General features: G+C 46.4%; 2 protein-coding genes across 12 annotated transcripts in view; one reads left to right on the plus strand and one right to left on the minus strand.

Annotated features, from left to right (window-relative positions):
* EPB41L2 (erythrocyte membrane protein band 4.1 like 2) overlaps nt 1-13,226 on the minus strand; it is a 205,546-nt gene that overhangs the window by 126,248 nt on the left and 66,072 nt on the right. The window lies entirely within an intron of this gene.
* Nucleotides 11,116-13,226, plus strand: part of LOC129499985 (collagen alpha-1(I) chain-like) — a 68,581-nt gene continuing 66,470 nt past the window's right edge. The window contains exon 1 of the mRNA XM_055310146.1: nt 11,116-11,228. Within this exon, the coding sequence (XP_055166121.1) occupies nt 11,116-11,228 (113 nt within the window). The remainder of the gene's footprint in view (nt 11,229-13,226) is intronic.

A 13,226-nucleotide genomic window follows, 5' to 3' on the forward strand; every position in this document is an offset into this window, starting at 1 on the left:
AAAAAAGCAAAACTCAGACTCTCACTACCCACTTGCTGATCTGCCGTCCTAAGCGATATGTTCTAACCAGGCCCCTGATAAATCTCACCTATTTTCGGGATGTCGGTCGTATAATTTAGGCCCTTCTCTCGGAAGAAAGGTTTCTCGAGGCCTTTCACACATAGGTAGCAGACACAGCAATGGAGATAAAAAGAACCCCGCTCTCAGCCCAGTGAGGGGCAGAGGTAGCAAGACCAGCTTTAATATAGATTCCAAACACTCATCACTAATTCAGAAATATGGGTCATTTAGATTCAGAAACTACTACTCGTTTGAAAAGCCAACGGTTTTCTTCGAAGCCACCAGCGTCCTATCTTCAGGAAGCCACACAATGGGCCGCACGGGAACTCTTGGTGAAACACTCTTGAAATACAAAAAGGCATCATGCTTTTTAAAGAGCACTTAATTTTCATTCTCAATTTTGTTTGCTAGGTATGTATTTGCTCTCTAGCAAAATTTAAGTGACTTGAATAAAAAAGCCAAATAAAACAGTCCTGGTTATAAATACCTTCAACGACAACAACAACAAAAACTTTAATGTTTGAAATGGCTAAGGCTGACTAGCCCCCAACGAGGGGCAGAAAGTGAAATACAGAGTTAAGAGGAATACAAAGGACACAAATGTATGAAAAGGTCTCCATCACGCGCCTAGTACAAGAAACGAAAATTAAAGATTCAGAATGGAAAAATCCAAAAGCTTTATCATGTAATCACTGAACAAGATGACGGGGACAGAGGGGCATTCTTAAATTACTGCCAGAAGAGAAAACGGGCACGAAAGTCAACTTGTCAGCGGCTGTCAGAATTCCAAACGTGCGACTCTCACCAGTTATCCTGCTTGCAGGAACGAATTCCACACATACACCTGCACACGTGTAATGTAAAATAATTCTGTACAGGTGACTCGCCGTGACATCGTAATAGCAAACGATCAATGCCCATCGATAGGTGACATTATACAGCTGAATCCCACGCAACTGTAAAGAAGTAAAAAGAAGGTATCCATCCCAGTTACAGAAATATCTCCTAGTTACACTGTTAAGTATAAAAAGCAAGATTCAGATAGCACACCTGATGTACGACACCTTACAGGCTGAAAGCCAGGTATGTGCCAATTATAAATACGTGAATACACATACACATATTTGCATCTATAGGCACAAAAAATAGGGAAGGACACAGAAGAGAAAGGGCAACAATTACAGGGAATGCTGAGAGGACACTAGGTAGATGAGGTACAGACCTACAAATATGGGAGCCAAATTTTTCAGGGAGAAGTTTGCACAAACTGAAGAACGTAAAAGATTTCTTAGGAGGACAGTATCTTGCATGAACATATCCCACGCATGAGTCTGCTTCCGTGGAGATGATCCAAATGCCACAACTGCCATAAGCGACAGCGCCCTTTCACCTCGCTCTGTCCTCATAAATGAGCCATATGGGTACAAAAGCCTTCCAATCTATTGCAGCTCAAAAGTAGCATTAAAGAGAGCTTGAAATAAAATTGATTTTCTGGCATATGAAGTTTAAGCTCGTTTCTATCTCAAAGAGGCGGACACTTCGAGTGGCCTCCAAGTCAGCCTACATGACGAATCCACCCCTTACCCTACACAGGCTGCTCTCCTCAGCAGGGAAAGCTCAAAACCTAAGCTTTTAGAGCAACCGGACATCTTTTCAGTAAATCGATTCTTCTTTGGAAGATCCTGTGAGCATGATTCTTTCCACCTACGTGGCTGCTGTCTGGTACCTACATGTGAAAGGACTCAAGGAACAGTCTTCCAGAGAAGGCTTCTATGGCTCCGGAGAATGAGCCTTGCTCATCTTTAACCTTTTCCCCTATGGTGTAGGGTGAAGACAAGAAGACATCTTGGCTAAAAGGAACACTGGTTTAAAAAAAAAAAAAAAAAAACGAACACTGGTTTACGTGCAGGTAGGCCAAAAAAATTATTCCTATTCTCTCCTGGAGGAGTAAAAACAGGGAACTTGGAAACAGATTTCTTTAAGTGTCGAAAAAATTGTTTAAAGGGAAATAAAACAGATTGGGAAGATTCTTATTAAACTTCTAAGCCGATCACACATAAACATCCCCGACCTGTCAGCGGCATCCTCCGCATTTACAGGGAAAAGCACGAACAAAACTGGCCTGACAAGCACAAGGTCATGTCTCCTATCTACACCTCTTCCCTGCCCACTTCTGCTCCTAAACTCACATTAAGAGGGTAACACTTTTCTGCAGATGAGTAACTACATGTTTCTGGTGCAGCGTTATGCATCTGGCGGCTTCTCGATAAAACGTCTTTTGTGATGTTCCTCGTACTTGGGAAACATCTGTGCCCGCACCATACAACATTCCATAGAAGAGAAAAATACCCTAAGGTGCAGTTTCTTCCAACGACATCCGCAGCCAGGCTCAGAGCAGAGCCAACACCAGCACTCTCTCCTCCTCCTAACAGGCACCCGGGAGTGGGCTTTTTCTGAGGCTCATCCCACAACTACCTTCCAATAGGATCCTTCCCCAGCCCCATCAGGAAACTCACTTGGTATCAACTGGTAACCTACCACCAGTCTAATATTATTTCTGCGTGAATAAAACTCTAAATTCTTTAGCTAAAATTCTTTAGTTCAGTAGGCTTTTCCCAAATAAGCTAACGACAAATCCACCAAGGTTAACTGCACAGGATAAACGCACAGGCTGCAGACGCTGCATTTTAGTAGGTCATAAGACAAAGTCTTGTCAAAATCAATCAACTCACCACACTATGACAAGGCCACCAAGCTGCAGCCTACACTGATCTCCCACTTCCAAATCCTCTTCTCCGTAAGCTTTGGAACACTGCAGTCAACAGGCATAAATATCTGAACCTCGTTGAAAACTATAATTCACTTTTAAAATGTTGATCGTTAGCTCTTCTTCCATTTTAAATATTTACAGCCCTACCAAAGAGCCATGCCCGTGCACAGCACATGTTCTTAAAATAGGAGACACTAAACTGAGGACTTTTCTAGCTGAGGCAAGCAGATCCAAATGTTGACACTAGTCTGGCTGGTCGGCAGAAGGTGCTGCAGACTGTTAGCATATGGACCCTCCGAGGCTGCCGTGAGAAAAGCAACTGTCCCCAGGCGGGAAAAGCTGTGACTACAATGGAATTAGAGACATGCCATTTGGAACGCCTCAAGCCTTTCTCCGCCCCCCCCCCCCCAAGTATTTCTACTCTGAGCTTTAGTTTAGTTCAAAAACTATTTTATTTAGTAAAAGCTTCAAACACGGACTTCTTGGGTGGGGCTGGCTAGGACAGATTTTTGCTTTAGCTAAATACATTTCTTTCTTTGGAGGGAAGAGTCTCAAAATTCAACATTTGTAAACCTGATTCGGTACAGAATCCTGCTGGAGAACATGCCAGGATGTGCATCCAACCTTCGAGATCCAACAAAAATTCAAGAACCCCAGATGTCAAGGCTTAATATTTCCCTTTCCAACTTTGTGATCCAGTAGGATGTTACCCTAGAGGTCACCAGCGCATCACAGGGTAGGCACGGGCACGCACGTGGAGGTGGGGCGGGGCGCCTACGGCTGGCTGTCCACAGCACCAGGGTCACCTGCACAGGTATTTATTCCCACACTCAGTGGCCCATCACTTTAAGAGATGGTTCTTTGCTGGGCCCCCAAAAGGAAAACCTCTCCTTCATAGGTACATACGTGCCTCCCTGCCCCCAAATATGCCAGCTGGTAACTGCTTCGACGGTCTAAGAGCAGCATTCCCTCAGGGTGGACAATCACAGACCCTGCAGAGATCATCTGGCAGTCACAGTGGTACTGCTTGTTTCATTAGAAAGGAACACTAAAGCAAGGTCCTTTTTTTTTTTTAAAGGAAGTTGTTAGGTTAATAAATTAGATCAAGAAAAAGCAGGAAGAGGGATCCCTGGGTGGCGCAGCGGTTTGGCGCCTGCCTTTGGCCCAGGGCGCGATCCTGGAGACCCGGGATCGAATCCCACGTCGGGCTCCCGGTGCATGGAGCCTGCTTCTCCCTCTGCCTGTGTCTCTGCCTCTCTCTCTCTCTCTGTGTGTGACTATCATAAGTAAATAAAAATTTAAAAAAAAAAAAAAAAAAAAGAAAAAGCAGGAAGATAATTTTTTCTAAGCCTGGATGTCAGAAGCTGGGCAATAATGGGGAGTTGTCTCATTTCTTCAAAGTGACAACAGATGACCTATTCAGTAAAAAAAGAGGTTAATACCTATCCCTATTCAAACAGTATTTACTTAGGGTGTGACAACTGTAAAACAACATACGATTCTCAATCGCTGTTCGAGGCCACTAAGTCTGCAGATGCTAAAAAATGTGACTTCAACTCTGCTAACCACAGTACAAGTGCCTTTAAGCAAATGAGTTAGGCTGAAAATGAAGCAGTTTCTAAATTAATATCTGTCACCCTTTAACATGTTAAAGAGTAACTGTAAACTATTAACCTTACACAGTGCTCATTGTGCTTTAGGAACAATTCACTTTCACACAGTATATCGTACGCCTGAATAAATCGACTGTGAACAACAGGACAAGTATGTCACATAAACCAACTAGTTCCATTATTCTCATAGGTCAAGCCTGAAAAAGCAATTATGTTAAAGATAACTGGACAAAATTCAACATCTGCCTAGAAAAATGCACACAAGGAGGCCAAAGCTAAACTCTGGCCACACGCACGTACACAAAGGTACTTTACATAGGACTTGGATCAAATATAGCTGAACGCACCCCCTGCCAAGCAGCATACTTACCTAGGCTCCATGGACTCTGTACATTAGTATTTTCCAAATGTTCAGGCCCCTGGATATTGACACTCACAAAAGCAAACTTTCTTCAAAAGCCAAAACAAACAAGCACATCCCACAAAACCCACTGCTACAACAGAAATGTCCTCAAATCTCCCCCCTTAAAATACATACGCAGCTTTTTTAAAGTACATGGAGCCCGCTGTCTGCTGTTCCCTCATTAGAAGCCTGGGAAGCTGATGGGAACCCAGCTCCCAAAAGCCTACAGAGCAGGACCGGCCCCACCCAGGTGGGACAAGGCAGGAGAAGGGCATGCCCAGCTGGGTGCCAAGCCACTTCATTCCCCAGCCAGAAAATCCACACGGGTCACAGGAAAAGTCATCTTCCCGCTGCTCGCTCTGCCCACTAAGTAAGTGAACACTTCACAGAAAGAATGGTTTTAACAACGACTGTAATTTTATGAGTCTGGTTTTTATAATCCTACTATTGCTGAAAAATTTCTCCTCGGTGTTGGTATCATTTTGGCTGTGGGTTTGCGCCTCTTAACCCTTTTTTCTCCCCCCCCAACTTTGTTTTTTATTTCTGTCATTTGAATCCCCCTACAGAGAGACACCAAAAGCATATGTATAGAACACAGAATCGAATCTTTCTCTATAAATTATCATTTATAGATACCAAAAAAAAAACACCTGTAAACACATAGGTGTTTCACTTTTATGTACTGAAAACTGGACTATTTTGATTCATTTGTAAAATAATTTGCTTATTCATTCAGACTGTATTTAAAAATAGAGGCTCCTTTAAATTTAAATTTATAGGTACCATCGTATGGTCACAAAGCTGCTAAGTTCCTGCTTTGTCCTTGTCAATCCTACACGAGACATGATGGATGCAAAAGATAATCCTATATCCACAGGTCATATGAATACAAATACCTAATGGAGAGCAAAACACACTCCAAGTCATTAAAGAAAAAGGCATTAACTTTAAGATTCCACTAAGAGATCTGAGAAATGACTAACCTTCCTTAATCCTACAACACCAACCCTCTGCCCTTTACATTTCCACGGTTTAAATTTGGGTGTACGTGTATGTTCCAGTACACATCCTCACATTAGTAAATCAGGACCAAGAGACTGCATCTAAGGATGTACTTTCACACCCTCACTGTGCTACCATGTTCTTAGGTCAATGAGTATTATGTGTTCACTCCACCTACAGAATCTTGAGAAAAAGTCTCTTCAAATTACTTGAGATATTTAAAACAAATGTAACATCAACATAAAAAAATATGTTATGAAACATGTTAGTGAAAATGTCCCAGTAGCAGCTCTGAAGAGACTGATCCATCAAAATAAACAAATACAAAACATACCTTTTCCTGAAATAGGTTACTCTGTGGAATCCCTAAGGCTCAGAACTCCCGCCATGCCAGGCACCACTGCATCCAGTGAAGGTAACAATGGTAGATGTCTACAACCCATCCCAGCCATCTCTCATCACCTCTGTGCCCCCTATGCTCATAGCTCTCCTACTGCTATTGACTGAATTGTGTCCGCCCCAAAATTCACATGCTGAACTCCCAATGTGTTGATATTTGGAGCTGAGAGCTTTGGGGGAGAAGTCAATTTGGAGGAGGTCACAAGGGTGGGGCCACCATGATGAATCAGTGCCCTCATAAGAAGAGACACACCAGACAGTCTGCTCACTCTCTCATTCTCCCCTGCTCTCTCTCACTTCACTACGTGGCAGCCAGCGACAAGCCAAGAAGGGAGCCCTCACCAGAAAGAGACCATGCTGGCACCTTGATCTTGGATGTCCAGCCTCCAGAAATGTGAGAAAATGTGTATAAGCCACTCAGTGGTGCTGTCCTAGGGCAGCCCACGTGGATCATGGCACCTACTTTCTCAATAATACAGCCCCATGCTACTGCTCAAGCTCCTCTGCTGTCTTCAATATAAAAGATCCTGCTCCTAAGACATCTGAATTTCATTGTTTAAACAAAAGATTAAGAGAAGACAGGAAAATCAATTTTATGGCACTATAATCTGGAAATAGAACAAACCATTCATACAGAAGATAAAAAGAGAACCCAGAAAATATAAATGAGTTTCCAAATTCATACACCCAATAAGTGGTAGAGTCAGAATTCACACCAATCAATTCCATCTGTCTCGAAAGCCAATGCGAGTGGCACGGACACCACAGTGGTAATAAGCACAGCTGCTCCCCAAAGCCAACGTACCTTTCCACCAAGGTTACATCACTGCTATTTTAACACCTTTGTTTTCCAGATGAGTAAACTGAGCCCCAAGGAGTGAAATAACTTCTCCAAGGTTAATCAGTGGGTTGCTGGCAGAGAAGTACACAAACCAAGTCCAGGGTCATTTAATCCATTCGTTCCCATAAGATTTTAAACACATTAAAGTGCACAAAATGCATAAGCTGACCATCCACAAATATCTTTCCATAAAACTGTAAAATACAAGTTTATATTTATTAAATTTGTCTTGTGAAGATCCTAAGTAGTCACGTTCTGATACATGTAAAGGGGAAGTTAGGGGCACCTGGCTGGCTTGGTCAGGGGAACACATAACTCTTGGGAGTAGAGATCAATTAAGTAAAACTGCAAAAAGGTGCAGGGAGTGGAGAGATTAGAAGTTTATCCTCATAATTTTTTTTTAAGAATACTATTTTTTTTAAGTGCTCCAGCTTGTTGGTTGGGGTTAGAGTGTGGGACATTTTTCCTGTATTTGTTTACATGGGTTTGTATATAAATAGAACTTAATGTTAAATCCAGTACCATAATTTGACTTTTAAAACTGTCCTACCTTCTGCTTTATGAAAACAAAAAAAATATAATTGACCAAGATGTAGAGGACCCAATAATCTAATAGGTCACCCATAGCTCCAAAACCGTAAGAAACACAAACTCAGTACAGAAAATAAAGTTACCAGTATTGCAGAAAGACAATTGAGGAAGACCATTCCTTTCAATCCTCCCACCTTTATTCACCTAGCTTCTGTCTGAAAAGCAATTATTTGTCACAAAAGGGAAAAAAAAGCATGTATTTTTCGGCATAACTCTAAAATAACCTAAAAAGTACTCCCCAAAACTATTTTTGATTCTACTATTTTACAGAGATTCCTGATAGGAATCTAGGTACTGATTCCTACCTACCAATTGGCATACAAGACCATACTTCCAGAACAAACATGTAGAAGTTTTATCATTCTTTCAATCTGGTTGAGCTTCCACTGGTCTATAAAATGTCCTAACAGCCCACATTTCATCACTGTTATCTGATATCTGATGTCAGCAAAAAGAAAAAAAAAACCCCACTGAATTAGTTCCATGGTTTCCTATGCGTAAGTTCTCCTTTGACAACATACCACCACAGTTTAGCTTCTCTCAAGCTCTAAATCCAGAATAATTTTCACAACTGCAGGAGTCATTTGCAAAATTTCATCCCTGCCACATTTTTTTAAATGTAATATTAGAAAGTGCTATAGATTCACAAGACTTGAGGGGGAAAAAACATCTTATAGTCCCAGATGTTTTTTTTAATGGGTTTTTAGATAAGAGAGTAGGTACAGGGGAAGACATAACAAAGAGGTGGTGGTTGGGAATCCACAATCAGAGAGTTAATGTCTTGAAATCATCTAAAAAAGTGTCAAGGTGAAAGGATTTTTTTTATATAATAAATTTATTTTTTATTGGTGTTCAATTTACCAACATACAGAATAACACCCAGTGCTCATCCCGTCAAGTGCCCCCCTCAGTGCCCATCACCCATTCACCCCCACTCCCCGCCCCCCTCCTCCCCTTCCACCACCCCTAGTTACCCAGAGTTAGGATTTAAGAGCTCTAACTCAGATGTCAAAAGTAGCACTGAGACTTACACACTCAGGGGAGTACGCCAAGCCAGCATTTACTCTTCAGTGTATTATTTTCATTCAGTCATGTCTAGGAAACGTTTGCTAAGTTCCTCCTTTGCACCAGACACTAAGGCCTTCTTCCCCATTCCAGCCCTCAGGGAACTCACCAGTTTGGCAGGGAAGGCGGATGCGTAAGTAATCCTACCACGGGTAACAAGGGCTATGGCAGAGGGACAGGAAGGCCACAGCAAAGAGGACTCCTTGAGGAGGCCAAGGAAGGAATCACAGGCTTACGATGTCTAGGCTCATTGGTACCATTTTAAAGGAACAAATGCTACTGCGAATAACATGGCAACGACACCCCCTTTGCCATAGGTGTTCAAATAAAAGCACCCATCAAAAAGCCTGTTGCATAAAAAGCAGAAACAAAGACCTTGCTAGCACCTGCGAAACACCCTACATCTGGCCGAGTACAGTGGGGTGCTTACAGAATTAAGAATTCAGAGCCAGAAGAGACCTCGGTGTCTGTGTACCTGTAGCCCTTGCCTTTCACAGACGTGGAAGCTGAAGCCCACGAGTCGAGGACTTGTCCGGGCTACGCAGTTAGTCTGCAGCAGAGCCCAGGCTGCAGGTCACCAGAAAATAATACCAGGCCTTTCCCCACATGGGTTACCTGGCTGCATGAGGAGGAAAGAGCAGAGCCCTAGGATGGAGAGAGCAGGCCCCAGAGGCCCCGGCTGGGCTCCCCAGTGGCAGGAAGAAACCAGGAGCCCGGAGAGCAGGCACCTGGTAGGCCTCAATGTTCCCCCAGCTCTGCCCCCACACTCTGGGCCCAAGAAAAGCCCTAAACCTTCCATTCCCCAAAAAAGAAGGTTTCAAAAAATAAAAAGGCCATTGCCAAGAAATCACGTACTCTTCGCCATCTGAAAGAACATTAAATTCATAATCAAAGAGTCTGACATACGTCACCACGACACACTACCACCTTGCTGGTGCCAACCCGGTAAGAGGAAGGTCCCAGCAGACCACTTGCCTACATCCCGGGGTTGTTGCGAGGATCACGGGAGAATCACCACAGGAACCATTGCTAAAGTCAAAATGCTGAACCAATGCAAGTGACTAACAGATATAGAATTCCAATGGTCCAAAAATTCATCTAGGCTTTCTCCTAAAAATGGCTAAACATGCCGGTACGTTTATTAAAAAAAAAAATTAAACATGAACATGTAGTCATCTCTTACCAATTCCATCTTATCTATTTTTTCCCCTCAACTTGTGGAAGGAAAACTGTTTCTCCACCTTAATTCACTCTCTGAAACTTCTCTTCTTTCCCTTCCTTTCCAGCGGCACCACTGTTTCCAAGAGACCCCGCTAGAACATAAGTGGTAGGGACGCCCGGGGGGGGGGGGGGGCTCAGCGGTGGAGCATCTGCCTTCGGCTCATGACCCTGGAGTCCTGGGATCAAGTCCTACACTGGGCTCCCTGCATGGAGCCTGCTTCTCCCTCGGCCTCTGTCTCTGCCTCTGTGTCTCAAATAAATAATCTTTTAAAAACTAATATACATAGCAGAGAGGTCATACAAGCCTCTTACCAACAGTCCTGTTGTGCCCAGTCAGACACCACTTGTACCAGGACGAGCCAGGCAAACAAGCAGCGTACAGCTGCGGGTCGTGCCCTGGGAGGGATGATGCCCAAGCGGGCCTCCCCTCCTGCCCCGTCCCCTTCTGTGTGACACAGGCCTCACGCATGGCTTGGGCACTCATCTGGGCACCAGGTTACTTCCAGAACCTTACAGCTTTGGGAGCTCTGTCATTTGAAACTGGGGCTCCACTCCGCAGCTTCGCCTGTGCAGCCTCGCTCCCCCAAGGTGAATCACGGAAGAAAACCCCACGGCAGGTGCTCGGGAGCCCTTGGCCACAGCCCGTGCCCACCCCAAGCAGGAGGAGGCCCAGCGGCCGCCGGAGTCCTCACCAGTAGTTAGCCTCGCCTAGGACGTGCTGACTTCGGCTCTGTACCTTGGGCGGGGGGGGGGGGGGGGGGGGGGGGGGTTCTGCTAAAGTCCGTTCATTTGGTGAGGAGTTGCTGCCTCCGGAGAGCGGCTGGGGTCACACACCCGGCTGAGTCTCCGCGCCAGCAGTGCAGGGGAAGGCATTTCAGTCAGGGCTACGGAGCAAGAGGAGCTCGACGGCGACAGACAGCAAGGACGCTTCCCACCGCGACGCTGCGCTGACCTTCAAGGCTGAGGGGGGCTTCCTGGCCCTGCCCGTGGAACGGAGTGAAGGGCCAGCCCCGAGATAAGGGCCCCGGACACGGGGGGGGGGGCACATGGGGGGCCGCCAGCGAGCAGTGGCCCTCAGTGTGGATGTCTCCGCCGCCCCGCCGGGCGGACACTCGCCGCGTCCCGGGAGGACCTCGGCGCCCCGGAGAACATGCACCGCAACCAGAAGCGGGTCGGGGCGGCAGCGTCCACACCAATGGCCGCGGAGACGCCGAAGGGGCGGGTCAGTGTTTCGAGGTTAAAAGGCCAGGACTTGGTGACCAGGTGCGTCGTGGGGGTGCGGAGGCCACGTGCTGGGCTTCCGGAGGCTTGAGCTCACCCGGCGCCGCCGGGGCACAGGAGGCGGGCGTGGGGGTTGGGCGCGCTGCCAGGCCCAGGGCGCTGCCGGGTCAGGGGGCACGTGGAGCCCCGGGCGACGCCGAGCAAGGAAACCCTGAGCAAGCCCCGGGGGAGCCGCCGGGGGGAGCCGCCCAGGGGCCCTGGGGCTCAGCGGAGGGCTGGCTGGGGGAGGGGAGGGGAGGGCGGGGCAGGTGACCCGCAGGGCAGGGCAGGTGACCCACGGGGCGGGGTGGGTGACCCGCAGGGCAGGTGACCCGCGGGGCAGGACAGCTTAAGGCAGCCCCGCCAAGCGGTGGGCGCCCAGGACCCCAGGGCGGGTGCGCGGTGCAGCGGAGGCCTGGGCCGCAAGGTGTGGGCCAAGCCTCCCAGGGCCTCTCCACGGGGCACAGGCAGGCAGAGGCCCAGGCTGGGGGGCACGTGCCTCACCGCGATCCAGGGCCCGTGGGGCTAGAACACGCGCGCCTGGGGCAAGGGCCCGGGCCACTGAAGCGGGTTCCGCCTCCACGCGGCTCCCATCCCACTGGGGCCTCGCAGGCCGGCTCCCCACCCACAGTGGGGCTTGAACCTACAACCTGAGCCAAGACCTGAGCCCAGACCGGAGCCAGATACTTAAGTGCTGAGCCATCCAGGTGCCCGGAAACCTCTGAGGAGCTTAAAAAAGAAAAGAAAAACTGAGGAGAAAGGGAAAATTTTGGAGAAAATATGGCCAGTCCCCTAGAATATAGCCAATGAGAATTCTCTTAGCATTCGTCAACACAGAATTCAAAACAGGTTAAACTGAACTATTTCCAACATTAAGTTACGGGCATTTTTTTTTAATTTTTTTTTTTAAATTTATGATAGTCACACACACAGAGAGAGAGAGGCAGAGACACAGGCAGAGGGAGAAGCAGGCTCCATGCACCGGGAGCCCGACATGGGATTCGATCCCGGTCTCCAGGATCGCGCCCTGGGCCAAAGGCAGGCGCCAAACCGCTGCGCCACCCAGGATTCCCAGTTACGGGCATTTTAAAAGCTTTGTTTGAGATTCCTCGGAGAACCTTCTAATACATTAACTTTGTACGTCGAAAGCAGTAAACTGCCCAGAAAGACCATATCCAGTAAGTGCCACCTTCGCCCCGGTTTAGCAGCCGCAGAGAAGCTGAACAACTCACTGAAGTCACAAGGTCTGGAGAGCGCTGCTGTCATTGCAGCGTGTGCCAAGGATCTGGCTAAATGGATTTTACAAGATACAATAACTATAACTGTAATTCCTATTCTCAGACTGTGAAGCCTGTGTCTCAATAAAATGCCGATTTAAAAGACAAGACAATAAAGACCACCGTCACCACCAGAACCCTGTAAGAGTATGTGAAAGGTTATAAAACAAAACTCCTTTTATAGAGTTGAATCCTTTCCAGGGTGGGCCTTTAAGACATTCTGACAGTGCACACAAATACTATCTCTGGAACGGAACCAGAAAGGCACAGCTGCAACACATCTTCCACTGAAGTTGTAACGGACTCAATAGCAGTCCTTCCCTTGAGCAAGGGAGTCCATAAAAGCCCGAAGCAGAGCTATTTTCCCCTACCAACTGCTCCGCGGAACTCCTCTCTCCTCATCCAAACCGTAGCTTCATTAAAAACCTGAAATGGACAGCGTGGACAGGATGCCTTCACAATAGGTTTGTATAAGGAAATCTAAATAAAACTTGAAAATAGTGACTACTATATGGTTTTCATTAAGAAAAATCCCCAAGTGAACCAAAACTATCCTAAGAATACAAGGAGATACATATTTTTTGAATTACAGTCCATCAGCATCACAAACAGGAAATTTGGATGGATTAGCAGGATACTTTTTTTCGCCAACACTCTTAAGAAGTTAGTGACCAAAAAAATTAAGATGACTTAGTATTCTCAATCCTGATGTATTTTGAACTTA

The sequence above is a fragment of the Nyctereutes procyonoides genome, unplaced genomic scaffold (assembly GCF_905146905.1).
Source record: "Nyctereutes procyonoides isolate TBG_1078 unplaced genomic scaffold, NYPRO_anot_genome, whole genome shotgun sequence".
Classification (NCBI taxonomy): Eukaryota; Metazoa; Chordata; class Mammalia; order Carnivora; family Canidae; genus Nyctereutes; species Nyctereutes procyonoides.